The 27691-nt window shown below is 44.1% G+C and overlaps 2 protein-coding genes across 4 annotated transcripts; one reads left to right on the top strand and one right to left on the bottom strand.

Annotated features, from left to right (window-relative positions):
* Nucleotides 1-1020: 1020 nt before the first annotated feature.
* LOC142881088 (DNA repair protein XRCC4-like) lies at nt 1021-24407 on the bottom strand. 2 transcript variants are annotated; one of them, XM_076015141.1, is made up of 8 exons: nt 24301-24407; nt 21704-21845; nt 20834-21021; nt 11243-11409; nt 10424-10588; nt 9812-9912; nt 5536-5666; nt 1021-3002 (listed from the first exon to the last, which is right to left on the bottom strand). In XM_076015141.1, exons 2-7 carry the CDS (start codon nt 21840-21842, stop codon nt 5542-5544), a joined length of 885 nt encoding a protein of 294 aa, XP_075871256.1. In that variant the 5' UTR covers nt 21843-21845; nt 24301-24407; the 3' UTR covers nt 1021-3002; nt 5536-5541. The 2 variants fall into 2 exon arrangements, with proteins under 2 accessions (XP_075871256.1, XP_075871257.1); XM_076015142.1 differs by having other exon boundaries at nt 24311-24384.
* tmem167a (transmembrane protein 167A) lies at nt 24403-27275 on the top strand. 2 transcript variants are annotated; one of them, XM_076015144.1, is made up of 4 exons: nt 24403-24535; nt 25370-25479; nt 26336-26370; nt 26471-27275. In XM_076015144.1, the coding sequence occupies exons 1-4, from the start codon at nt 24533-24535 to the stop codon at nt 26539-26541; spliced, it is 219 nt and encodes a 72-aa protein (XP_075871259.1). In that variant the 5' UTR covers nt 24403-24532; the 3' UTR covers nt 26542-27275. The 2 variants fall into 2 exon arrangements, with proteins under 2 accessions (XP_075871259.1, XP_075871258.1); XM_076015143.1 differs by lacking the exon at nt 24403-24535 and having other exon boundaries at nt 25361-25479.
* Nucleotides 27276-27691: the final 416 nt, after the last annotated feature.

Here is a 27691-nt window from a genome sequence, read left to right as displayed (position 1 = left end):
CAGAAATAATGAGCCCGATCGATTCACACGACACAGTCATTCAAAGGAAGGGCTGCTCTTCACGCAGTGATCAAAGGCCTTTTTCATGACCAGGTTGAAATGAAGTGCATACTTTTGACCAGTGGCTGACCCCCGTGACTGGAGGACAAGTTGATGCTGGGCATGAAGTGAGTATTGAGTGTAATTGCATTAAAAAAAATGACAATACTGAATACATGTTGGAAGGTCTCTCTAATGATCTAATGTTGACCTGCATCTCCAGCCTGTAAGTAAATTCATTTACTTAAACTTTCCACTTTCCACAAAGTGTGTGCTGAAACACAAGTCTGGAAGTCATTATGATTATAAAGGTTGAAATTTGGAGCTGGGATTTCAAACCGTCGATCCTTTGGTCATTGAACAACCCGCTCTGCCAGCTGAGCCACAGCTCAGATGTACTGAAATAGAAATATAGCGCAAAAGTGGAATGCAAACACTTTTTTTCCCCCCATGTTTATACAACACAGGACTTTACGTATGCGGTCACATGACTAGTTATCTCTGAGAGACTGGAAAACATGCACGCGTGGCCTTTGCCAAACAAAGACTTTGTCGATGAACTGTCATCCGTTGCCTTTGTCATTGATTCAATATTCTCAAAGCAGCTGCTGTCAGTGCAATAGATCCATACCAGCACGCAACAGGTGTTGAGCATCCAGATTTCACCAAACATTTTTGTCCTGTCTGGCTATAATGACAAGCAGAAATGTGTATGAAAGTCTTGTTGATTGGTGACGGGTTTATTCTCAAAGGCAGAGCTTGTGACCCGAGAGTTTGAATCACACAGGCCAGTTTAGGAACTACCTGTTGAGAGGTTTTATTATATTTTGATGGATGGTGATGTTCTGGCCATGGATGGGATGACTGGACTGAGGGAGGGATAGGGAGTGAAAAAGAGAACAGAAAATGGATGTTATAAATCTCACACAGATTATAAGCACTTGTACCCAAGTAGAAACAAAAAAAAGACAATTAACGAAAGAAAGTTGAAAATGTGTTTATTATCTTGATGATCAGAACGGAAAAACACTGCATTTGGACAACTGGCATCCTACAGACAGAATTTGGTCAAATTGGTCCAACTTGTGAGGCACCCTGGCCAAACAAATCATCTTTTTTTCAGTTTCCAATACTTGTTTGCGTGAAGAAGTCATTGGAGTGTAAGGAGGCCGGCGAGGTGAGAGCAGAGCTCAGCGCCGCAGCGGACAAAGGCCGCTCTGTCTCACCGCGGCTCTGCGGCGGAAAAGCAGGAAGACGGCAGTCATTTCCCTGCATGATGGGAATCCTGCAGGTGCGCGCAGTAAGTGAACGACGATGATAAGCAAATGAGGGAACGTTTAATTTCAACCTGGCTGAGCCGTCATCACCCCCTCACAAATGCTTCCAGCTGCACGGCTGCTGGGAAGCACAATGATGTGAGAGACCTTATGAGGAACCCTCGTGGCTGGAGCTTCAGGGTTTGCATCAAATGTTTGCTACATAATATGCATACAGCGCAACTTCCATGCCAAACTTGTGACATTTATGTGAGGTATTATATCGTATATCAGGTCAGCAAACACACATTTCAGAGTAGAAAAACAATGAATATTATGTTTTAACTGTTCCATTATCACTTCCATTATCATTATATATTATATTATCACAAATCCATTTTCTTTAGACTAACTTCATAAGTTTAAGTTTTAAAAAAAGAAAAGAAAAATAATTTGGCTACAATGGACCACTTTGTAAATTTAGTCAGTGCACATCGCTGTATCAAACAAACAAACAAACACAAAACCAGCAAATTTCAAAAGTAAAATCATCAACAATAAATCAGCGCTCTGCACTACATGTGTACACCATGTGTGCAAATGACAGTGTGGTGTTTGTACAGCAATGAAAGCAAAACGCAACCCCTGCAAATGTTTTAAACAACAAACATTACAATGACATTTCAACAGACATTTTATGAGTTTTAACAACAAAATGAAGCCATACGAAAATGTTCCCTTTGCTTTTTAAAGCATTTAACCTTTTCAATCTATTTTAAATAGAACAAAGATTTTAGACTGACTTATTAATAAGGTATGCATGATGGGTATTTCAGACATTCGCAGCAGTGAGCCTGTGCGATCCGGACACCTGAGGAAAAGACAGATATTGACGTATAAGATGGATAATGATAGAACTGATTGATGGATTTGCTTTTTTTTCCGCACAAGTTGCTGCAATTTATTCCCATCTCTCTGTTGCGAGGGAAAACTCTCATTTCTTTTCTCTATTTTTGAAACAAATCAACTTTGTTCGTGACTATACCCACTCCATCAGCTAGACGTAGGCGCTGCAGTTCCTGGAAAAAATAAAGGCACGTTTGGCCTAGAAGCTCTGGTTCAGTTTAATGGCTATTTCCCAGCTAACATTTAATTAAATCAATTTCCGATTACTGGACTGTTGTTTTTTTTTTGTTTTTTTTAAGTGCAACGCGAATCAAGCTCCCCCAAGTGGAAGAGCATTGGCATTCGTGGCCATGTGCAACGATATTCCGCGAGCATGTGGCTTCCTTAAGCAATCGCACAAATGACGGCTCTCACGTCTCGCACGTTGTCTTGTCTCCCATCACTCACTGCCGGCTAAAGCATCTGTAAGCGATCCCCCTGCAAACCGATCTGCGCTCTTCCTCCCGAGGGGCCTTATTGATGGGATGGATGGTGGGGAGAGTGTGACATTCCTGTAGGGATTAACCAAACAGCAAGCGCGTGTTGCGGGATTATCCCGCTTGTGCCCACCCGTTGTCTTCGGCAGACACGTAGGTATCATCAGAGTCATAAAAGACACCGGGGAGCTCCAGGAGTCAAAGGTAGAATGGTCACGGAGCGAAAAAAAAGAAAAAAAAAAAAAAAAAAAGCTGGGGATGGGTCCTCCGTTTAGTTCATTACTCTTCGGCAGGAGGCACACTGGGATGACCCCGGGACCTAGAGCTGGTAGCGGAGGCAAAGGGAGAGGTGAGGAGGTGAAGACGGTGAGACAACACAACCTCATTAACCTCTGCCAAACACCCCCTCAGGTAGATCAGGCCGGCGAATAAAAGCAAGCAGATGCAACTGAGGTTAAACGGTGGTCTGCGAAATGCCTCTTCACGCGGAGGAAGACCCGCAGACTGTCTGTGCTGCTTTGGTTTTTTTTTACTTCAGCGATAAAACGAGGGAGGGAAAACATCGGCAACACGTGATGAATCGAGAGGATTAAGTGGCGACAAAGCAGCTTTGGTTTGTTGGTCCATCATCGTCCAGCCTCACACACACCCACACACACACACACACACAGAGCAGGGAAGGGGACTTGGGGAGGAACCCGAGCCTGGGATGAACTTTTAGGAGAGAAATTACTTGCACACACTTGGCCCGGATTCTCGGCCATGTTGTCCAAATCGTTAGCAGCAATGAGGAAGCACTGGAAGGCGTTCAGCGCCTGATCTCAAACGGCCCCTGATGAACGTCAGCAAACGTTTTGACGAAAGTATCGAGCAGACGAGACCAGATATCCGGTGCTTTTGTGGGGGAAGGAAAAAGAGAGATAACGCTGCTCTTTGTTCTGCCTTTTGCTACGTGAAAGACAAAGAGCGGGAAAGTCTCTCATGAGATCTGCAGCAGGTAATTGTTGCAGCTAAGGCGAGCCAGATGGCACTCATGTGCTCTGGCTTCGTGAAAAACTGATTTCCCAATCAGGGATAATGTCTGGCCACAAATCTGGGGACACCTCCAGGACTCTGTTGCCTGGTCGTCACTGTTTTGGTTGCGTGTATCGAGGTAGGGGGTTGAAACGAAACTTTCCCCATAGCAGGACAGATATCAGGAAAACATGTTTAAAGAAAGCCTCTGGATTAGACTTATGAAAACGGAGGGTGGAGAACATACAGAGGGGAGGTGGGGAATAAAGGGCCAAATGAGCAACAAGCAGGGGGAACACTCGTGAGATATCATAATAATAAAAACTGCATAACATTACATGTTAAATACATTTATGCTTTTATACTGAGGTGCATTTTGGGAGACAGTTTTGAATTGGAACTGGCAATTGGCAGAGTAACGATGTTCAGCAACATTACATAAGTGTTGCAACCTGGTGTTTTTCAGTGGAGTTGGAAAAAGAAAAAAACATTTTCGCTTTGTTGCTATCAAATTCCCAAAGCTAGGCAATCTTTTGATGAATTTTAAATCAGAGAAGTTAATTATCTCAACGCAAAACACCATGTAAATGCTAAAATAATGCTACAAGGTTGACGTTGTTGCTCCGTACTGTACGCTACCAAGTTAGCTCCACTTGTGTACGTTACAGATACTTTGCCAAGTTTGTTTTTCCACGAAAGGTGCATTTCAGGCTCTTCCTGTGCGAGGCAGACTCCCGGCTTTCTAGGAAAAGAAGCTCCGCTCTGCTTTACTGCACTGCTCGCGTGCAGCGGCAGCTGCTAAATGCGGCCTCGTGTGTTTAAGCTGCTGGTTTGAAGAGACCCTTCCGAAAATCCAAACAATAAAGTGACTGATTTACACAAGTATTTATGAAACAGTGTTGCGATGCCTCCGACAGTTTACAAGCGAGAAGAGCGTTACTCTAAGAGGTAAATGCCCGAGTCCCTGCGAAATCACTCACTGCGCTGTGTTTTCGAGAGTGGTCAGTTTGCCGGCTTAAAGAAGGCAGATTCAAAGCAAAGATGGAGAATAACACGACACAAACAGCAACAGGTTGAAAACTTAACCAAATAAATAAACATTTCCAGCCGGCCTACACAGACTCTCCATTCCAGTGAGGTTAGAAACTTGCAACTAACTTAGCCAATGAAAGTGAATGTTTGCTTTTGCGTCATCATTACATTTACTCCATCCATCAGCCTCCAGCTTCACTTTTTTCAATTCCTTCCTAATAATAATAATAATAATAATAATAACAATAATAATAATAATAACAGGAAATTCATTGATTGATCAAGATCAATCAGTGATTAAGGTGAGTGAGTTTACATCTGAGTTCCCGTTTATACTGGCAAACACGAGGCCTTCTGTGAGCATCCAGTGATGGGCAGACATGGTATTAAGAACAAGTTTAGTGGCCGTACGGAAGTTTGGGAGATCAACAGGACCAAGACAAACATGCTTTGTTCATCTTGAAACACCAACGAAGAGGACAAATCATGGCCCAGCCCATTTTAATAGAAGGCTTTCAGTAAGTCACCAACATCTGTTACAGTCATGGCTGGGCCAGAAACTGAGGAGGAGTAGTGAATGAAGCAAGAGGGAGATGACGAAAATGTGCCCAGGCCCATAAATCTCAAATTCACGTTACTTTGTAAGCTCTGTAGTGAGGCTCTAGTTTAAGGACTTGTGGAACAAGTAAGTGAGAAAGGAAAAAAAAAAAAAAATCATTACTTGGAATATAGTATAAAGTGTTTTTGTCTTTTGAACGTTTGAACGAAGCCACACCTCAGCTGTGGTGGTGACACATTGGAGCTTCACTGACCTGCCACTAGTCCTCATCACCAGGATCTGGGCTCTGGGTGTGGAGCGGCCGCTGCTTTCGCCTCGGCGGTTCCTCTTCATCATCGGAAAACGCCCGGTCCACGGAGATGCCATGACACTCCAGATCACGACCTGCATGCCATTTTTACAAAAGAGACATTAACACACATTAGGACCCCGTCGGTTACAGAAATCACACTGTGGTTCGTGGTGGAACATTCAGCAATTGTCATTTGGCACTTTTTTCCTTTTTTTCAAAAACGTATCACTTCTTTGGAAAAAGAGATTTAAAGAAATCTCCTTGCAGTTATCTTTCCAACCTCTAATAACAACATCTTCAGTCAGTGTTTTAATCCTGTATCCAATCCTCTTCTTTATCATTGCGGGTAAAACGGGAGGCAACAGGTGCAAACTGCTCTGAGAAGTACAAGAAGAAATACAGGCTGTAGCTAAAAAAGAATAGCCTGGCTTCTGCTGTACTCGGTGCGCTGCTTCCCGCCATGGGAAGGGGGCGCTCATCTAATGCTGCCTTGCCCGCCAACAGGAGCTGCACTCGATTAAACAGGCTAACAAATACCTGATAGCTCCTCTAATTTCAGACAAATGGAGGTTCGGCTTACTTTTTTTGTTCATCGTTTTGTCTGGTTTAATATGTTCAGGTAAGGGTGGTTGGTTCTATATGAATTTAAAATATATTTATATATGATTTGCAGGCGGAGTAATAACGTCATATTTATGATTCTGCATTGTGGTACTGACCTCTTTCTAAAAAAAAAAAAAAATCACAGCTCTTTTAATTTGTTCATATCTCAGCATAATTTCTCGCCACAGCCCTTATTGCACTTTGTGAACTTAAAGGGCACTAAACTGGATAAGCGTGTGTCTTCAGTTTAAGCACTCAAGTGCCAAAAGGTCCCAAATTCACCAGTGGCGTTCTTAGCAACATTTCTAGGATTTTCGGGATTCATCTGCCCTCTGATGACCTTTTAAACCCCGGAGAAACTCAAGAGCTACAGTCATGTAATCTTTATCAGTGAAAGAGATCTGGCATTCCACACAAGTCCAGTCGAACTCGGATACAATCACTGATTTACGAGGACGGACACATAAACACACCTGTTGGCCCTTTTCCCCCCTCTGGTCATTTTGCATTCGGAGATGAAGAGATTAAGCAGTTGTGTTGGACAGAGAGAGACACTTCACACATCAAGCAATTTGATCAATAGATAAAAGCTGCGACTTATATGAGGTATTAAAAAAACTTACAGCATTTTAGTGAATTGCTGCACTAAAACAATTGAAAAGCAAATGCTGTGTTTTCTGTAGAAGTGAATCAAATTACTGACACATTTTGAGAAACTCCCTCATCCCTTGGGTCGTCTTGTCTTTCTCCTCAGATTTCATTCTCCCGTTACCCTTTCTGACCTGCAGTGCGCCCTGCGAGCAGAATGACTTTGGGTGAGTGTAGCAGTTAGACGTGTTTGAATTATTACACGTCAAACATTTCTCCTTCCAGATTTTAAAATAATTACATTCCGGGAGACATTTTGAAATCTAAGACTAATTTGTTCCAATAACATACGTCCACTGATACAAAAAAAAAAAAAAAAGTATCATCCGCTGCGGCATTCTGACCACTTGGCGGAAGAGACTTTCTCCTTCTGTCTCGACCTTTGCTGTGTCAGGTTATCGGGTATCAGCACTATAAACACACAGCCCGGGGCACGAAGGGTTAACCAAGGACAAGAATGGCATCGGTGACGTGAAACCCCATTATGACGGGGAAAGACTGCATCGGAGTGCACTCCACAAAACTGTTGTAGAAAAGCAGTCAGTTTCTTACTGTTATGGGCAAATGTAATCTCCTATTGTGTTTTTGTAACTGCTGTCAATGTTTCTTCGGTTACCAAAATAAGACCAGAAATAAGTAAATACACAAACAACGCGGAGTAGCAACGCATTAGCAACTGTTAGTTCAAAGCCACCTTCGTGAATTTCACGACTTGTTTCCACCAAGGCACTTGAGACCAAGACGGAAACACCCAGACGCTGATTGGTTGGACAGCCGAACTGGCGTAAATACTATGCCAGAAACACACTCATATTTGTTTTAAGGGGCTGGAAGGGTTGCGCGGCGGCCTGAATCTCACCAAGTGAAAACACAAGGTCGGGATTGTAGATAGCAAAACAAAACAAAACAGAACAGAACAGCGTTTCAGCCAAAATTCTTTCCACACAATTGACAGCTTCCATTCGTCTTTATTTATATAGCAAGAAGGGGAGTAAGGAGGGAAGCGTTTTAGCCGTGACTTTGGCTTCAGGCCAACACGGCGGTTGAGGACGCAAAAATCAGCGGTGTTATTGTAAAGAGATTATTATTATCAATAAACTGTTAGGGAGCAGGGCGGGGGGGGGGGGGGGGGTGGATGACTCAGCAAAAAGTGTGACATCACGCCTCGCTCTTCCCGACGCAGGAGGAGCGCCTCGCCACCGGTCGTGTTGAAACCATCAGAGCAGACTTGGCCGGTCAGGGTTTTATGACTCACCGCAGAGTGTTTCTCAGAGACCCCGAGGTAGTTTCTCTGCTGGTGTGTGCTCACAGTTTACGTTGAGCCCCCCCCCCCCCCCCCCCCCCACCCACCCAGCAACCTCCAACCGTCATCCCCGTCTCTCCGTGCATCATCAGTTACATCGAGCCGACAAGTTTTGCTGGGAAGTAATATCAGCTTTTTTTCCTCCCAGCATCACGACGTGACCTATGACATCAGAAGAAGTCAAAGGAATGAGCCAAATGTCATGTTCAGTATTTCCACACCCTGCTCTACCAAGGCATGGTGCATGTGCGGGGAAGTGTAATGTGGGAGCACTAGGGATGGGCGATATGGACTGAAACTTTTATCCCGATCATTTCTGGTATTTATTGCGATAACGATAAAAGTGACGATAAAAAATATGAAACAATTCAACTCCGTCTTTTTGGATCTTTTTGAAACTGCACATTTTTCGAAACCGCACTTGAAAAATATGTGTTTACAAGAAGCCGTGCTAAAAACAATAAAATCCCGTTTACACGGATACGCTGGAAATGACTGAAAACCATGTAGTACCTAAGCACGGCCTGGTGTGGCGCCGCAAGTTCACTCCCTGAAGGCGGAGGAAGAAGAAGAGCACCCAAAGTACGTCGTGCTTAAAATAACAGTAACTCGCTAACATTAGCGCCGCAGAGAACAGAAAGAAAGATTTGCTCGTGAAAAGACAGTGTGGATAAACGACAGAGTTGAACGTCGGCTTCGAGTTATTTTAGAACACAAAGCCTTAAAAGGTCCATGTCAAGGTTGACTGGGAGTCGTGCCAGTAAAAATTCGCCAACATTTTTGTCAATTTAGGTGTCCAGCCTCAATATCCCAGTCCGCCCACCCAAAAGAAAATAAACAAAAAGTAACACAGGATGTTTGCAAATTGCTTATGCTGTGTTTATTTTCACTTTGCACACAATCCACAATCGATTCTCGAGCACCGTGTGTACGCTATCAGCCCCGCGTTCTGCCTTGCTTGTTATTTTGCTCCACAAGTGAGCTGCCGGCTGCCAGCGGCAAGTCCGTTGAGCACGTACTGACGTCATCAACAGGAGTTCATCGTTATTATTGCGAGATTACATATTCTTAGCGCAGGCAATTGTTTTGACGATATATCGCAAACGATAACATATCTACCATCCCTGGGAAGCACTGCGCGTGTGTGTGTGTGTGTGTGTGTGTGTGTGTGTGCGTCAAGCTCAACGGACTGTGCGAATGTTGCTTTTTCTCATCCCAGATCTGACAACAAGCGTTTCAGAAGCAGCTCACTCGGCCCCGCCGTCCTCACACTCGCGCGCCGCCTCGCCGCTAAAAAAATCACAACAAATTCAGGCACAGGAACCCGAATGATGCGCAGACCTAAACCGGGATCAAAAATAACAAATTTGCTGCCACAAAACACAGTTCTGGTTGTCTGATCTCATCATGCCACGGAGCGCGCCGGTTGTTTGCCTTGAGAAAAGCCTCTGTTAGTCCCTGCTGGGAAATGAGGGGGCCTGACAGTGTTTCCCTCTGATTAGAATTGCTGTGGCAGTTGCAATGTATTGCAGCGCGGGCGCAGATCAAAACACTTTCTGATTCATTTTCACTTTTTTTTTGTTGTTTTTTTTTGATCCAGAAGAGAACTGCTGGGGTGGAGGAGCAGCTTCCCTCCCATTAATTTGGACATCGGTAAATAAATGAATAATAGTTGAAACACACCCGTGATGAGAATAGTTGGCTCCTGGGATGGATGGAAGCTTTGACGGGATTCCTCCTTCCCTTTCTGGTCTCCGCCTCCGCCACGACGTCGTTTACTGTCACTGAGCAAAATGGGGCATGTGTGTGTGTGTGAGCGAAACTTGGAAATTCTAGAACTTATCAAGGCATGAAACAATATGTGAGTTTGTAATCAAGACGACGACGCCTATTGTGGTAAATTTGCCCATCTGACCGCCTCAGACTGAAAGCACCAGCAAATAAAACCACCATGCAAAGCTCGATACGGTGTTAAATTCTATGAAGGGGTGACAGCAGTTTTGATATATGTGAGGGCTCGCGCTCTGAACTCAGAGTTGAAGCGGGAGGACGACTGCAGAGACACGACATGAGACATGAGTAGGAGTCAGAGAGGCAGTTCAGTCAGTTCAGCACATGGTTGATTTACAGCCGCACACACTCACCTCTGCTGTTTGTCCCTTTAGATTTAACCGCAAAGGTGTGTCAATGCAATTCAGGGCATCCGCAGAGCTTCGACGCTCGTAAATATGAAGCCAAGGTAAAAACAAATAACAACCACAAAATTCAATTTACTTAAAGCAATCCCAAGCTGACCTCTGTCTCTCCTCCTTGTCACTCTGCTTGTCATCAGTCCGCTGGAGATGTTGGAGCTCGTCCTGCAGGCTTCTGATCTTGGCCTTCTTCTCGTTCATCACTGGGACGAAACGTGAGTACAGCTTCCTTTCCAACTCCTCCTTATCCTGGACCTGCTGTTCCAGCCTGAGAGGTAAAAATGAATAAATAGAGAAATAAACACAATGACATCCAAGGCTGTTCAGGAAAACTAAAATGTCTGCAAGAAAGCTGACTTCAAAAGTCGATTTTTACTTTTTTAAAGAAAGGTTTTGCTGTGCTATGCATAAACACATGTACAAGAATTCTAAAATGTTACTAGTATTATTATTATTATTATTATTATTATTATTATTATTATTATTATTATTATTAATAATAATAATAATAATAATAATAATAATGATAATGATAATAATAATAATAATCATAATAATCATAATTTGTTTTTGTTTTTTGTTTTTTAAAGAGCATCAGGGATATAAAATCATAGTGATAGTGAATAATTTGAAACAACTCCTTCATGCTTAAAAGCCAAGACTGCAGTACTGGGTGGAGTCCTCTCAAAGGCGACCAGTGATGATGTCATACTGGCTGAACGCCGTGGATATAAACAGCAGACAGCTGCCGTTAAAGGCAAAGAGAATTTTGCATGTAAACGAGAAAAGCAACCAAACAACTACCAGAGCTGAACATTTTAAGAAAATTATTTCACTCCGCGGTTGGCGTGTTCCACTTGAACGCCAGACTTTCTTTCCATCAACACGTGCGTCAGAAGCACAGAGCTTCAGTCAGTCTTACTCTTGGAGGATGACCTGGTTCTGCTGCTTCAGTCTGCGGTTCCCATCCAGCAGCTGGCTGTTGTCCAACTTTAAATCCACATTGCATTTTAGGGCCAGAGCGATCATCTCCCGATTCAGCTCTACAGGGTCTGGAGCAGGTTGGAGCTCAACACAACCAAGGTGCACCTGCACGTTTTAAGGACAGAGGGATGGAAAAAAGGAAGGTACTAAATGAGAAAACAGAATCGAATCAGGTGGATGTCACATGCAGTTATAAAAGGTTTACATACAGGCTTATCATTGATAGACAGACATGTGCGAAGACCTCTGGAGACTTTGGATTCCCCTTTATTAGGTAAAATGTTCAATTCCTTGTTAACACAAATACTGGCCAATCACATGGCAGCAACTCAATACTTTTCGACATGAAAATGTGGTGAAGACAACGTGCATGAAGTTTAAAGTGAGAGTCAGAATGGAGAAGAAAGGGAATTGAAGTCTTTGAATGTGGTGAACGTTGTTGTAGGTCCTAAATGGGCTGGCCAGAGTATTTAATAAACAGCAACCCTGAAGCACCGGCCACATTATTAGGTACCTGGTACTAGTAAGGTCTGCTGTTAAGGTAAAGGTAAAGTGTATATTGAGAGGGTTGATAAAGTAGTGAGGACAACACAGGTTCACTGAAATGATTATGAATGTAGGATGGATCACTTACTGGACAGTTTCAACATACGAGTCCTTTGAGTCACATGATTCAGTTTTATGCCAGACCTCACCACAGAATACAATGACGTACAGACTGTGTGGGGGGCCTATTTGTAAATTGAATTAATATTTTGAAATTAAAAACATTCAACAATGCTCTTTACTTTCTTCTCTCTCACCGACACAGCCAAAAAGGCAGTGGCCCGAGTGTGCAGGCCTGCCCCATTAATACGCAAAGCCATAAATTTGCCAAACGAAATCCGTTGCCTAAACAAGCTGATCTTGTGAACTTCCTGTTTAGCAACATGAGCCGCCGAGCTCACTCCGTTAAATCTGTAAGTACGAGTCACGGTCTCTACTCCCAAGTCTCCAAAGGACGCTGCTGTGTTGCAGGATTCAACTCAGACAGCTCACCTGCGCCATCTAGGATGAATCCTCTCATTCATGTAACTCCTCAGTCCTGGCTAAGTATCGGAGGAAGCTATGTGCAGAGGAAATTCTGATCCAAGAACTGGGCAGTTTAGCTACTTTGTAAAACAGCTTGTGGTCTTTCTACATTTCTAAAGGTCTGTACATCTGAAAGTTCCTGATCACCAGATTAACTTTGATCTGTTCAAATGACGTTAAATAGGTCTTGGTAAATGACACAATTTTCACTTTGACATTGATTAATAAGATTCAGGTTAATGTAAACTTTCGTCGGCTTATTGAGCTGGATGAGTCCGGATTTGACCAGCATTACAATATCCATGGATGGAACTAAACCAACTCAAATCCAATTCTCCTAACAAGTCCATGTTTAAAATCTGCTTAAATTTCGAAACTGAGCACTGATTTGAACTTTTTCAGTATTAAAACAACACTTATGTCTTATAGAAAAGCAACGACACACAGCAGCATCAAAAGTTTTCTTGGTAGCAGGAAAGTTTTATGAGACGAAGAGTGTCTGTGGTGGCACACCACTTGGATTTAATAGTCAACGTCAAACCATGAAAGGGAGCACAGTTTCCTCCATGGCGTGTCCTGTCGGCACCTCTTTAGAATCGCAAGTAAGCTTCAGAATATCATCAAACATTCCTCATTGGGCTTGTATTTTGGCAAAGAGCAGAACTGACGGCTTGCATGAGGCCAAAAACCAAAGGGGAGATTTTTTACATTCACTTGATGTACCGGATACATTTTTTTTTTTGTTTTCAGCAAAAAAAAAAAGAGAAGAAAACTACTGTAATCAGATATTTTTAAAAACAGGACACTGTGGCCTGAAATATGCTTTGGCCGGACCAGACAATATTTTCAAAAAGTTGTCCAGTCTATGTTTCTCCGTTGTCCTGGTGACTCGGACAGGCACACACCCATAATCCCTGGGCACGCATGAACAGGGCTACTGCTCATGATGAAGTTGGAAACCAGAAGGTGACGAGGTGCTAAATCTTCATTGGGCCACGTCAAGTTTGCAGACCCACTGTAATAAAGCAGCCATCTTCAAAAGCTCCCATTAAATGCTTGTCATTTTTTTGTCCTGGGCTGATGTCCTGGCAGGCAACACAGCTGTTCCCCCCCCCCACCCACCCACCACCCCCACCCAACTGGTGAACCTGAACTCAGCGCACTGACTGGACATTGCTGCACATCACACCCACAGCTTCCCTCCCTCATATTCAATATCAGATTAGGCATCAGCGGCTCCAAAGCTTCTTGGTCTCTTTTTCTCATAGATAAATTTTGTGCTCTCAAGTTGGTGTTTCATCCCTTTCATTCTCTTAAAAGCTGATTCCTTAAAATTTGTTCTTGACGTGCTCTTTCCTCCAAAAGAAATGCTTTTGTCTGCTTTTAATTTATCTTTGTCAAGAAGCAGTGGGCAATCATCCCAGATGCAGATCAGGTCCTCATTGGGCGTTGGTCAAGCACACTGATTGGAAATTAGATTAAAATGGATGTTTTGGATTGTTGGAAAATACACACACGGAGGAAAGCAACACGCTCTGGTGGAAATGCAGACTCTCAGAAAGACCGTTCCCAACGCAGGGATCAAATCCAGCAGCATATATTTATTGCGTATGCACAGATAAAATGGCATTTACAACGACCCTGTGATCCAGCATGCTTAAGCTACAAGAGGCTTACTGTATATACTAAATGGTCTTCAGTATATTTATCTTTTTTTCACTAATACTTGATAATGATCATGTCGAACCCCGCGAATCAAAATGTGAAATGACAGATTTTGTCATAAAGGACCACTTTAAATTGGAAATTATTCTAATTAAAAACAAATGTAAAGTGATTATAACGAGAAGGAAACCAGCTTGTACTTTGACATGCGCTGTCCCAGCGCCGCGAATAATGTCAGCTCAGATCATAACAAGGAACTCAACGATTTAACAACTGTTAACATAGTAGGATCAGAGCGAGGGGGCAAGACCACCCAGGATCTGAGGAGGTTCACTGGGAACTCTTAAAAATCTAAAGCAACATCAGGTTGTCACCGTGATCCAGCGCAGGCTGACCTGGGCGGATTAGGAGACAATCCGTGCGACAGTGCGCTTCATAAGTCATCGGCATAGTTGACATAGTGATTCAGTGTTTGGGCAAGGCAGTCTGGCCTTAATAACAAACGGTGATTCACGTTTGGCTCGCCGGTCATTCGCAAACTGCGAACAGCCTTTGCGCGCGAGTCATCGGCGTCCAGCTCAGAGACGCGTTACTGTCGCTATCTCACACGCACCGGCGACTGCAGAGTGGGTGTGTGTGTGTGAGTGTGTGTCTAACACGCGGGCGAGTGAGCGAGCTGCGACCGCTTTGATCTGTCCTCAGGCCTCCCCTCCCCCAACACCTCCTCCAACCTCTCGCTACCTGCTCCCCTCAAACCGCCTCTTTCTCCTCCGGGAGGAAAGTCGTCTGTCAATGCAACTGCCATGTGACGGAGGATAATGTGAAGGCTCCGGGACTGTGACCCCGGCCGAGCGCTCTCGCGTTTCCAACACTTGAAAAGATTGCTGTAAATTCACTGCCGCGTCTCCCTCCGTCATAATGACAGGGGAGCTCGGCCAAACTTTGCCATCAAAGCCCTCGGCGGTTGACAACCTCTGGCACCGTATATCTTCCCGGCCAACGCTGCTAATATGGCATTAGAAGTATAGGACGCAAAATGTACAGGCCTAAACTGCCGCAGCCGCAAGCCCTCACTTACCGGATTAAGATTGGAAATGGCACACGGCTACTGTTTGTTTTTGCCCAGCTGGCTGCTTTAAATAGCGACAGGCGGCACGTTTCGCTGTCTTTACTTTTAAGGGCTTGTGAGTAAACATGTGACTTCCAGTTCATGGAAGGTTTACCCTCCGCTTACTGCGCACCACTTGCAAAGAGAAAATAAATCTCGTAGCGTGGGCAAATGGCGTGCAAACCTCTACGAGGTCGAGCTGAGCGAACAGTGAAGAGCATCCACTTAAAAGACTCCAGACTAACATCGAACTAAAGTCTAGACCAGGCTTGGGCAAGCTATGCCTGTTAAGCTTTTTAATCCGGCCCGCCGAACTTGAACAAATTCTAGTAGTAGTCATAAAATAGCTGCATTTCATCCATTTTTTCAGTATTTTAAGAGTTATTTCAATAAAGAGCTAAATACCGTGGGCCTTCAAAGACAGATATTTTGTTCAATAGACATTAAAACATATGTTTTCTACATATCCCATGCTAATTTATTTTTAACCCACGAGGTGTGTCACCAAAACACTCCATCCATCTGCTCCTGTTCCGGCGTCTATGACAAATCTTAGAACCCATTGTGGCCCAACCAGTCAAAAAGTTTGACCACCCCTGGTCTAGACACTGCTGCCATGATGTGGGTGCTGAGACTGCTTCCACCCACACACCCCACAAGACACATTATTCCAAGCCATTTCCTGACCAATGGGTGAATAAAATAAAATAATATAAAATAAAATGAAATAAAATAAATCGTATGAAGCTGTTGTTGGTACTCTGCTCACATGGCGTTTGAATGGCAAGGTTGGCTTCTTCATGGCAACTCAATGATCAGTGCATCACACGGTTGCAAAAGCAACAACTCTGGTTAAACAAAATATAGAGACTAAACAAATTTGATACAGCGGATTTCAGGGTACAACTTTAGTTTCAGGAGGGGACTGACAGAGCAGTCTACTGTCTCTTGGTGTGTGTGTGTGTGTGTGTGTGTGCGTGTGTGTGTGTGGTCTGACTGTTTATTTGTGTGCGTGCATCCCCAATCAACAAGCCAGACCGCGAGGTCGGACCCCCTGAGAGGGGAGGCTGTAGGTGTTGCTGACGAAGCCAGAAGAGGGCTGCCCCCAATGAAAATAAAACCACATGACGCAGAGGCAGAGGCAGAGGCAGAGGCTTTCCGTATGGCCGGATCACATTGGGATTACTTTTAACTGACCCGTTTTGTTGAAATGATCTGTTGCTCCAGCAATGCTGCAAACAACTAATAGCCAGCAGTAGCCAATGTGATGACACGCAGACAGGGGGAAGAAGAGATATCGCCTGTTGCAGTTACAGTTCCTACTGAACTGTACTTGGCAAAAGTACACACATTCTGCATTTAGGTAAAAGTACAGCTACTTGTGTAAAAAAAAAAAAAAAACATCTATTCAACTCCTTTACTCAAGTAAAAGTAAGAAATAACAGGTTTTAAAATGTACTTGAGGAAAAAGTTGTTTTTATGGAATACATACAGATGTTTGTGTATAAATTTAGCGACGAAAAGTCTTCAGAAAAAGGAAATACTCAAGTAAATAACAGTACAGTAACAAAGTATTTGTACTTTGTTACTTTCCAACTCTACTAGCCAACCCAACAAAGTTCATTTGAGGACGACTCAGTGACACAGAAGCTTTTTGTAGTTGCTTTTTTTTTCCTGTTATCGACCAGCTAGACAGGGAAACGAGTGGGTGAGCGCGACGACAAAGAGCCAGTGTTCAGAAGTGGGCAAGTGTGGGCAACCGGGCTGAGCCGGGATCAGCTCGTCCCATCGGCTCCCTTGTCCGCCATGCAGAGGCGTGTGGCCCGATAGAGAGCAGGAAGTGAGGGGCGACAGCAGTCAGCCTGTCGCTGGTCACGTGACCGTTCCCATAAACACAGGGCATGCAGTGGCACAGGCCCAACCTCACAGCAGAAAGTTGGGAGGTAGCAGTTTAAATAGTCGGTTTCAGTCCGGTCCGATGCAGGGTTTACTTCTGTTTAGGCGGGAGGAGATGCAGCGGCATTCACTTGTTGATGATGATAGCAAGAGGGGGAAAAAAAAAAAAAAGAGATGCGTTGGTGGATTCAAGTCATCAGTGTGGTCAGGACACAAATCTGGTGTCCATTTGTACCACGGCTTCCTCGACGTGAAAAGAAGAACAAATGCTCGGGTTTATATGAAAGAGCCAAACACTCCAACGGATTTTCTTTTCTTACTTTTGAAGTTTGGACAGATGGAGATTTGTTTGTTTTCTGGTTCTTCTCTTCTGCTTGAAACCACATTAAAAAAAAAAAAACTCAGCGAGACTGAATACACAACGGGGTGAGCGGACATTTCGGTTTGTACTGATCAATATCTAGGATCCATTCAAAAGATCAGCCTGCACCTGGAAACAGATGGACATCTTTGGAGAGCTCAGAAGATCAAGTCAAGTCTTCAGCTAGAAGTTGTTCATTTATTCATCAACTTATTTTTGCAACGTCTTTATGGTCTGTTTGCACAGGAATTAGTCCCGCTTCTCCAACGACTGTGTGGCCGACTTATGTTCGTGAAGTTACAATTACAGCAGTTACTTCACCTCATTCTGTGGCTCACGAGCACCGTCAGCATCAGTACCTGCCTGTCTGGCGTGAAATATTTCCCTCTCCACCTATGACAGATTGGCAGTTAAACGGGCATTAAGGAGGAGATAATATCTGACTTAGCCATGTAAAACACCTGCTTAGTAGCAGTTAAAACAACAAACAAGCTAAATTACACTCATCATTACAACTGCTAGGGTCATATTCATAAAATATTAATGTCAGGTTAAGTTCACCACCTGTTTCGTTCCCAGCCTCCTTTCTTTCTTCTGCTGCCGAAGGAAGCTTCCCTCTTTTTTTGGTCGTTTCTGCACCCTAAAATTATCTGCCTGGGAAAATATGTTCCACTTTTCAACCTCTTGACGTGTTTCGAGAAGGAGAGAAAGAGGTGTGTGGGGAGGGGAGGGGTGCAGGTGTGAGACCAGGGTGGTACTTCAAACCAATTTCCCCGAGGATTCCTAGATTTGTGCCTGCCGTGCGCAAACGGCTGACACAGCTGATTGCCGCTAACAGAGATGTGAGTGTGGATCACTTCCTTACCGAGCGCACGCAGAGACTGGACAGATGTTGCGCGGCCCAATGATGTACAACTTGTTTAAAAGACAAAGTTTAGCCCTGTCGTACTGCAAATGGCCCGAGACCGAAAGAATAAACACTCCGTCCATCCATTGCGTATAATCACTTTTCATATCTAAATAGAGACAAGAAGTATGTCCGTGTCTGCATCTGTTTGCAAGGCCACGCAACTAAGTGACTGGCAGCAACAAACAACCCTAAACACTCAACTGGGTTGAAGTTATCTTATCTGACAAATGGTTGCAAATTGGTGTCACTGGTCATTTGAACTCACTGATGGACATGATGGACCTAAATAACAATATTAAATTGGCTCATGGGTCTTTAAAAAGAAGCAGAAGAGGAACATGTCTGGTCCTCGTTGCTGCTGGGCAGTGCTTTTTAAAACTGGCGCAGAAGACTTTATGGAGTGTGATAATGAGTGAGGTCAGCATGGCATGTGTGGCAACAAGTAAGACTGTGTTTAATTTTTCCAAGTGCTTACAATTGGCAAAATGAGCTTTTGAAAAGCATGATGTGAGGGAGGTTCAGGAAAGCCAATGGCGGGGAAAAGTGAACTAGCGGACGTTAAACTGTTTGTTAACAGAAATTGCTAATTAGCCAATCACATGGCAGCGACTCAGCGCCATGTGCTGGACACGGTGAAGACGACATGTCAGAGCAGAACTGGCAGACTGGCTGGAGACCGCAGAGAGGAAACAGGAAGTCAAATAACCACAGGTTGCAACCATGTAATGCACCTCTGAATGCGCTGCACCTCCAACCTTGAGGCTTGCACAGCTTCAAGGTTGTTACATGCACATTCACCGGCCACTTTATAAGGTACCCAGCACAAGCAAGGTGTACTTAACATAGTGGAGAGTAAGACCAGTTGTGTAGCACGATCCTAGCAGAGAGCACTGAGTAACTCTTGACAGAGAAAATAATGGAGTAAACAAAGCATTAACAAACTATGTTGAAAATAATATTTTTTACAATAGTTCATATTCAATATTAATCTATTTTTTTTTTTTTTTTTTTTTTTTTAAATGATTGTTTCCAGTGTCTCCAATGGCATCTGCAAATTTAGGCAACCTGCATCTGCTGTCTCTAGAGTTTATATGACTCTTTGAGGACCATGGGAGAAAGTACCTGGCTGTGGACGTTCCCTTGACTTTTAAAAACAGCAGCCAGAAGGCCGTTCGCCCTCTAAAACCAACAAATGTGTGCGTGTCCAGACAGGGGCCGCATGCAGACGGAGGCACACTTGTATATGCAACTCAACGCCGCAAAGATAGCCAGGTGAGGAAGGGTGGGGGGCCATGCCGGACAGTCGCAATCATCGACTGTCCGGCATTGCCGGAGGCGAGCGGCGTCGACCATAAATTGGAGGTTTTTACGGTCGCCGCAGTGTCCCTGACCCCTTGGCCTTTTCTCTCGGCTCTCCCACTACCTGTGCAGGAGTCCCAGGACCCTGGCTGACCCGCTCCCTGCAGGTGACAGAATCAGTTCTCAGCCGGCCAAATTCACCAAAAGCACCGCGACCTGCGCTCCATCAGGCCTGTCACTCACTGGCGACTACAACAGAGTTGTCTGGGTGACACCATCCCTCCCTCCTCCGCCCTCTTGCCTCCATCCCCTGCAAAATACACATGTCAGTTTGATTTGGACATCAAGGCCATTGAATGACGGATTGAAGGCGCCGTTTGGACGAGCTTCTCGACCTGCTAGCTCTCATGCGTTAATGTTTACGGGCAGTGATTATGAGGGAACGATGCGCTTTGCTGTCACTCGATAGCTCCTATCAAACGGTGCATGGTTCCTATCTGCGAATCTTTTGCCGCCGGCCCCTGAGGGCAAGGACAGGCCTCGCTTGTTCAGCAACGATGCAGGAGACTATAGACCTTATCTCTTTAACGGCCAGCTGTAAAGTATAAGACTTCCTTTCTATTTTGTTGTACGTCGTTAGGGCAGATTCATCCTCGGGCAACGGAGTCTCGGGGAAGACGTAGACGAGCGTAGAGGGTGAGATTAAGAAGTAAACACAGGTGGACGTAGAGCTCGGCAGGGTTCCTCTTTGGCGAGATGCACTCGATAATTCAAAGGCACCTTATTGTAATGGTTTGTCGGCTTTCAAGGGCTGGTCCCTTAAATCTATTTAGACATCCCTCGGTTGACTGATGTGCAAACACATTTAGGACACTTTCAGCTCTGTTGAGTGCAGCTCTTGTCCGTCAGTGTGGTTAGAGGTTCAACAAGAAGATCTTTCATGGCTCCTGAGGGCAAGTGAGATTTAAAAGTGCAGTCATTCTGATTCTTGTGCCACCTACAGGCAATATTGGAGAGAGGGGTGTAGGCATAAAGTCTGCTTTAATTGATGAGGTTGGTTGTATAATTTTAAGAGCCACTCAGTTTTAAAGCTGTTAAAAATGTATTATGGGTAATTGAAAGCCCCTTGGAATGAGCATCTTTGGCAAGCCTAGATTTTATGAACTGGGAAGAGAATGTACATCACACCAGTGCCACGTGCACTCCAGTTCTCGCTCACCGGGACGCCATTAGAGATCTTCTGATAAGAGAGGCGGCCGTGATCTGGAGCGAGGCTGAACGAGTACGCTGCCTCGTCACGCTGCCGCCCTCTTCTTCCTCCCGTCAGCGCGCCAAGAAGATCCTTGACGTGCTCCCCCCTTGCGAGTCCAACGTCGTTGGCGTCTTCTGTTACCTCATCTTCCGACACTGGACACAACAAAAGGGGCGGATCACTCACTTCGTCTCAAAAACTGAAAGCGAAAAAAAAAAGCCGCAAAAGAAGGCCAGAGGGCGGAAGCGGCTGGAAGACGTAAACACGAATTAGGCAGCAAAGCAACAAAAGGCAAATTTTTTTTTAAAAAAGGAAGCACGCAAGGAGGAATTCAAGGAGAATGTCATCGGCTGTTGCACAACCGGCAACAAGGGGCTGAGGGTCACAATTAAGACATCAAACGCCAAGAGGACAGCGAGGATGCAGGAACCCGCAGGTAGCTGTCACAGGCCCATCTCCACCTGTCAACTCTGCAGATGGAGCGCAATAGAGGACTAGAGAGCACTTGTGTTCCAGGTGTTCTTCAAGAGAAGAAGCGCTCAAATTTGAATCCACACACACACACACACACACACACACACACACACACAAGCATGGACACATAGACATGCACAAAGACGAGCCTTGTACTGTTTAATCAGCTTAATACACCTGGACACAGCAGCATTAGACTGATTAAGACAAGGTCACTGTAACCTTGGTCCAAGGGACCAACACTTATTAATATTATGTGATGAGCTTCGTCCAGGTGCCTCCTCAGTGTGAATAGTCAATGGCACGACAGTGGGCCTCAATGGTTCATTTCAGTGAAAAGAAGAGTTTCTCTAAAATCTTCACCTTCTCCGATCCAGGCCGAGCTCCCGTCAGTCAGAGCGATTGTGAACCCAGCTCCCAGGTCCTCAGCCCAGTCCACTCGCAGGAAGTAAGGGGTTTGTGGGTAAGAGGTGACAGTGATCTGCTGGACATTGCCACTCATGACCTGCCGACAGCACAAAGACAGGACGTAAGAAACTAACCGGAGAGCAATGAATCATTTTCCCCCGCAACGTGCCCGTTTCCCCGGTGCACTGGTCTAACGTAAGGTTGCGTCGATCGTCGCCTTGCATCAATAAGCCTCATTGTTTCATGATTTGGACTTGCGTGTGTCCTCTCTTGGGGGTATCTGAGTCAGTGGAAGCACATGGAGTTTTAACAAGTGTTGGCTGGCTTTTTCCCTGGGAGTGTGGGCTCCCCGACCACCAGCAAGATAATTACACCCCGTTACAGATGTAGAAGAATATTACCGGGAGAAAAAACAAAAAAAACAACCTGAGTTTCGTCCCTTATCAAACAGAGCAAACGCACTTGGGACTTTGCGAAACACTGTCTGGAAGAACTTAGATGGCCAAAACTCAATTTTTCTCCATTACATTATGCCTTATATGAAAATACTGCTTCAGTCAAGCACATCCCAGACGAATCTGTCCAGACCAGCAGTAAGGCAACTACTGTGGCTGCGTGTTCTTCAAATTAATGTCATATTGTGAAACTAAATGTTGTTTGCCACTGCGACCATGTTCAATGTGTGTTAAACCAGGTTGGTCCCATCCCCTCGCCATTAGGTCTCAGTCTTTCCCCAAAGTATCAATTTAGTCAAAGTCAACCAGCTATTTGCTTACAGTATAACCCAGCGTTCACAAAACATCCCTTCTGATTTTCTTGCCATTTTTTTTTCTTAACTGACCTGAGCAAAGGTCTTGAGAAACTTTTACTTGATTACGGATGCCCTGGGCAGAACATGTGATTATTGCATCCACGTGAAGTGAGAGGTGAGCTGGGTATCTTGCCTGCTTAACTACAGGACAAAGCGTGTGAAGCGGGAGAGGAAAGGACAGCTAAATTGGCAGTTAGCCAAGCTGGACATGTTTGGAAAAAATGAAAATTGCCACCTTTGGACACTGCAGTAACTTAGGACGTGACAGCATGTTTGCTGGGGAGGGTCTTTCTCGTTGTCACCCACCATTACACACACTGACAGAGCAGGTGGTCAAGGTTGATCGCGGTGAGACAGACAGCGGAGACGCTTACATGGACACGTGTCCTCGCCCGCAGCGCACGCACTTATATGCACATACGCGCTGGTGTGGAATCTCGACACGTTGAATTTGACCCTTTGTGCTTCCAGAGTGGGTGTGGCTGGACAGAGAGGTTGAACAAGATGAGGGAGCCCAAGGTTTCAACCTTAACCTCATAAAGTGAGCCCGGCTACTCATTAGTTATGGCAACATCTGTTGCACTGGGACAATGACCCTGTTTCAATGACAGATGGGCACTTCAATCAAATAAACACCGATCTCTGTCAGGAGTTGCAAAGTCACATGTAGCCCTCAAAGTCAAATCCGATGCTCCTCTGTTCTAATCGCCTGCAGGCGAGATGATTGGCTAGACTTCGGAGCCGCGTCAGCCCTCGCCGTCCGCAAGATGATACCGGCTGCCCTGACACAGGCGAGTGTGTCGGATGGAAGAACTTTCATTGTCATTAGCTCCAGCGTGCAGTGAGTGAAAACTGCAAGGCATAAATTGCATAGCAGGGCAAATTAGCCACAAATGAGCCTTTAACGATTCACTACCAATCCTGTATATGACGCTGGTGTGAGGAAAAGGTCAAAAGGGTCAACTGTCTCTAAAATGCATTATGACAATTAGGCCATTTCTCTCACTGGACTTTTACTTTTCATGTTTGACTTTTTCTTTTTTTTTTCCAGCAGTCTCAAAATCAACAATCTAACTCTAGACCAACCTTAGTCCACTTAATGACGAGTGATTATGATGGTTGACTGATGATCTCAAAAAGATGGTACACATCATACTTAACTGGCTTAGTCCCAACAGTAATAGGAAAATCACTTTATGCTGAGCTCGCCAGATCTCATCTTTTCCTAAAGAAAAATCCACATTTCTATTTTTGAAATCTAGTAAACATCTACTGTTGTTACATCTAAAATGTGTTATTCCCCTGGTTGGTGCCAGGGAAATAAGTGCCACGAATATGCTGTACCGGTTTGTTTAATAAAAGATCTTGTAGCACTGCACTTCGTCTGCCAAGATATTGCGTGACACACTGCACTTAACAGATTATTATCCTGAAGCCTTTTTGTGTGAAATTCTATGACAATACACATAACTATACAATACATGACATGGCTGAATACAACAGAATACTTAAACCTGATTAATAACTGGATATCTAAGGAGTTGCGCCGTCATATACTATATTAATAACGATCCGAGAACCCTCTTGTCCATGACATTTATCAATAAACGTGCAGTCCCCAGCTTGTTGATTTGTGTGTATTTGCCCCCACTTCAATTTTGCAGAATTTGCAATCGGAAGAGAAATATAAAACTACTCGATGTGAATGGAGCAACATGAATATTTTGTTTAAGAGACTTACGGCACAGTACCGGCTAACTACTGCGTAGTCCAAAAGCAGCACCAAGTTTTGTATGAAAGTGAAATCACACTGCTTTTTCTGTTGACGCTTGACAGGTTCAACTTTGAACTCGCGTCCCCTTTGACCAATCAGCAACGAGCACTCAGTGCGCGGTTACGTCAGCATCTTGGGTTACGTACGTTACGTAAACTCCAAGAGCGGAAGTGTGATGTGGCTTTGACTCACAACAAAAATGGTAAGACTATGTTTTTTTGAGTGAACACTTATCTTATTTTCACCCGTCTTAAAGTAAATCTGTCACGGACATTTAACTTCCAGACTGGCCGCACCGCGCTCTGAGATCACTCTCGTTCGGATTCTATGTCGATAAAGACGTAAATTGACGCTAACCTAGTAGCTAGTGTGTGCTAGCTCAGATTTCCAAAAACTTTTAGACATCTGGATGCACGATTCTGTTTTGTATATCAGATATTTAAAAAAATATAAATGAACTTACCGTCGCTCATATTAGCATGCTATTGAGGAGGAAGTTATACTTTACCTATGAAAACGCTGGGTGTGAGCATCGGAATGTTTTTGGGGGGGGTTGTGCCACGTAGCTGCTCCAGTGACACCGGTGGACCATGCAGTTGTGTTTATTACACTGTTAGTATTGACTAGAATGCGTTGTGATTGCTGCACAAAAACGACGTTTCATTTCAATCTGCCGTGAACTGCCAAATAATAATAATTATAATAATTATAATAATGAGCAATGTTCCATGTGAATTGATTTTTTTGGCTATTTAGTTATTTACAGTTGTTTGGCAGATCAGGAGCAAACACAGACTGATTGAAGTAGAGTTCTACTTTTAGCCCACAAGCTGCCACTCAGGTTATATGAGATTTGTTGAGTTTATTTGGGACGTGTTTTTGTTTGTCACAAGAGTTGATGTTGCAAGTAAATCCATGCCCCTCTCTTTTTCCTGACTGGATCTGCAATATATTGTTGTTATTTGATAAATTATCTCATAATATATTTTGAGCAAGATATTTTCAATAAATTTGTCTTTTTTGCTTTATGTTGCAGTCGGCCATTTTCAACTTCCAGTCACTGCTAACAGTGATTCTTCTTCTGATCTGCACCTGTGCCTACGTCAGAGCCATGGCCCCCAGCCTGCTAGACAGGAACAAGACCGGGTATAATTGTGTTCTTAACAGTGTGTTTTTGCTGCTGCTGTTTTCAATTGCACAAGTTAGGATTGCATTGTCATGTTTGTCTTCTAAGAGAAATGAGATCACATCATGTTCAGGTTTGTTCCGTTTGCAGCTATTGGAGGAGGGGTCGGGGGGTCACCAACATCTGAAGAAATGCACCTCGTGCAACCATCTCTAACATCAAAATAAATGTCTCACAATTAATCTCTTCATATTTCCTGTTTCACAGAAAGTGAATAAGTTTTAAATATTAATAAGTTACTTGTTTTCTTCAGAGTTAAGGTTCTGTTGCTTTGCGTTGTGCATTTTGTTTTGACAAAACGCTGCCCCAAAAAAAGAGCTTGCCGCATGATTCATTTCTCACAAGCCTGGCACTGCCCAGGGACAGACGTAAGCATACTCGGTTTCACACACACACTATTTTAATAGGGAGGGTCAAACCCATGAGACTGAAACTGGCAGATGGGATGAATTAATTTCTTGTTATTCTTCTTTTTTTTTTTATTGCCATTGATTCATCTAAGACATGAGTTGTTATAGTTGTATTAGTTGCCACGCATTCTGAAACTAATTCTGGTGTTGTACAAATCTTCTTTTTTTTTTCACACCAACACATGTTTACTTCTTTCATCTTAGTCAACAAGGAAGCATTTCGTGCCTTCAAAGAAAAGTTGGGGATAGACTTTCACACTCTCAAAGTCCACACACATTAGATCATGAAAACCCCAGTTCACCACAACCGTCACTAACAGAAATATAACCCACACTGCAAACACAATGAAAAAATGCAGCAAAATGTGTCCTACGTTCTAATTTATGTTTTCTTTTTTTCACTCAGGCTACTAGGAATCTTCTGGAAGTGTGCCAGAATAGGCAAGTCTACATTTTCTCTGTCTTTCTTTTTTTTTTTTTTTTTTTTGCAAACAAATTGCGTTAATGGTGCAGCATTAAGTTTAAACTTTTTTCCCCTCAGGTGAACGAAAGAGTCCCTGGGTGGCCTGCTGCTGCATCGTCATGGCTTTTAGTATACTTTTCCTACAGTAGCGACCAGAAGAAGACCACAGGTGGAAACATGGGGGGAAACGCAGCGGACAACAAGGCACGGACAGTTTGATCCTAGAAGCACAAGGAGAAGCTCCGCCGGCTGTCACATAGATAAAGAAAAACCAGAGGCTCATCACCACTCACAGAGAGAGCCAGTGTGTCTGTGTTAGGGTCAGGGTGGGGGGCTGGGGGTGCGGCTGATGGCCCTAGAGTCACTCTCGATCCCCTCCCAGATTTCCAGGTCTGTCCTTGTGTTTGCCTGTGTCGAATGTTTACTCGGGACGTACGTGCTTACGGGGGGGCCAAGTTGCTTTCAGCTATCCGCCGTTAATCAGGGTGGGAAGAATTTGCGTCGAGCGATTGTATGTGGGATTGAGTATTGAATTGTTTGTCCAGACATTTCAACAGGGAATTTTTTTTTTCCCCCCACCTTTGAGTTTAACAAGTATAACATTAAGTCTGGTAAAAGGAAATCTTTACAGGAAGCTCTCTCATAAATGTTCATAACTGTAATCCAACTGACGTGGATAGAGGTTTTTGTTTGTTTGTTTGTTTTTTTGCTATGCTGTTTGTATGTCACATCTACCCTGCGTTGTCTCTAACTGGTGACCATGTGCCCCAGCCCTCAAGGTGATACCACCAAAATGCCACCTCCACTCTTCCTTGCCTCGAAGCTACTGATGTTTTTAAAATCAGTCAGTGTTCCGCTATTTATTAAAGAACCTTTTTGGAAATCTGGTTTCAAGGCTTGGTTTTTGTCCTTAAAAGAACTCCAAATGCTCCCTTATTTTTTTCCCCTCACTTGATTATTATTACTGTGAAAACAACATGTCATCTGCAATTACTTAACTCTGGAAGGAGTTTATTGCGACGTCGCAGCTTTGACTTTGGACAAAAAGGCACCAAGTTTCAAAGTCGGACAGAAACCGAACACTGCGCCCAGGATTCCAAAGGGAGTGAGATGGACGGTGAAGAGTTTTGCGACAACCTCGCAGTCATCACTCAACCTCACAAACCTCATCGCAGCTGACCATGACGCTGTTGGGTATCCCTGCAAACGTTTGGTTCCAGCGATGTGCAGTTTGCTGCATAATTACTCATATCGTGACTTTCACTCACACCAAGACCTGTGGAGCTGTACCTTGTCTCC

The sequence above is a fragment of the Nelusetta ayraudi genome, unplaced genomic scaffold (assembly GCF_046127955.1).
Source record: "Nelusetta ayraudi isolate G7.1 ecotype Tasmania unplaced genomic scaffold, CSIRO-AGI_Nayr_v1 ptg000181l, whole genome shotgun sequence".
Lineage (NCBI taxonomy): Eukaryota > Metazoa > Chordata > Actinopteri > Tetraodontiformes > Monacanthidae > Nelusetta > Nelusetta ayraudi.
Note: the sequence above shows the minus strand (reverse complement) of the source record. Positions and strands in the feature narration are given on the sequence as shown.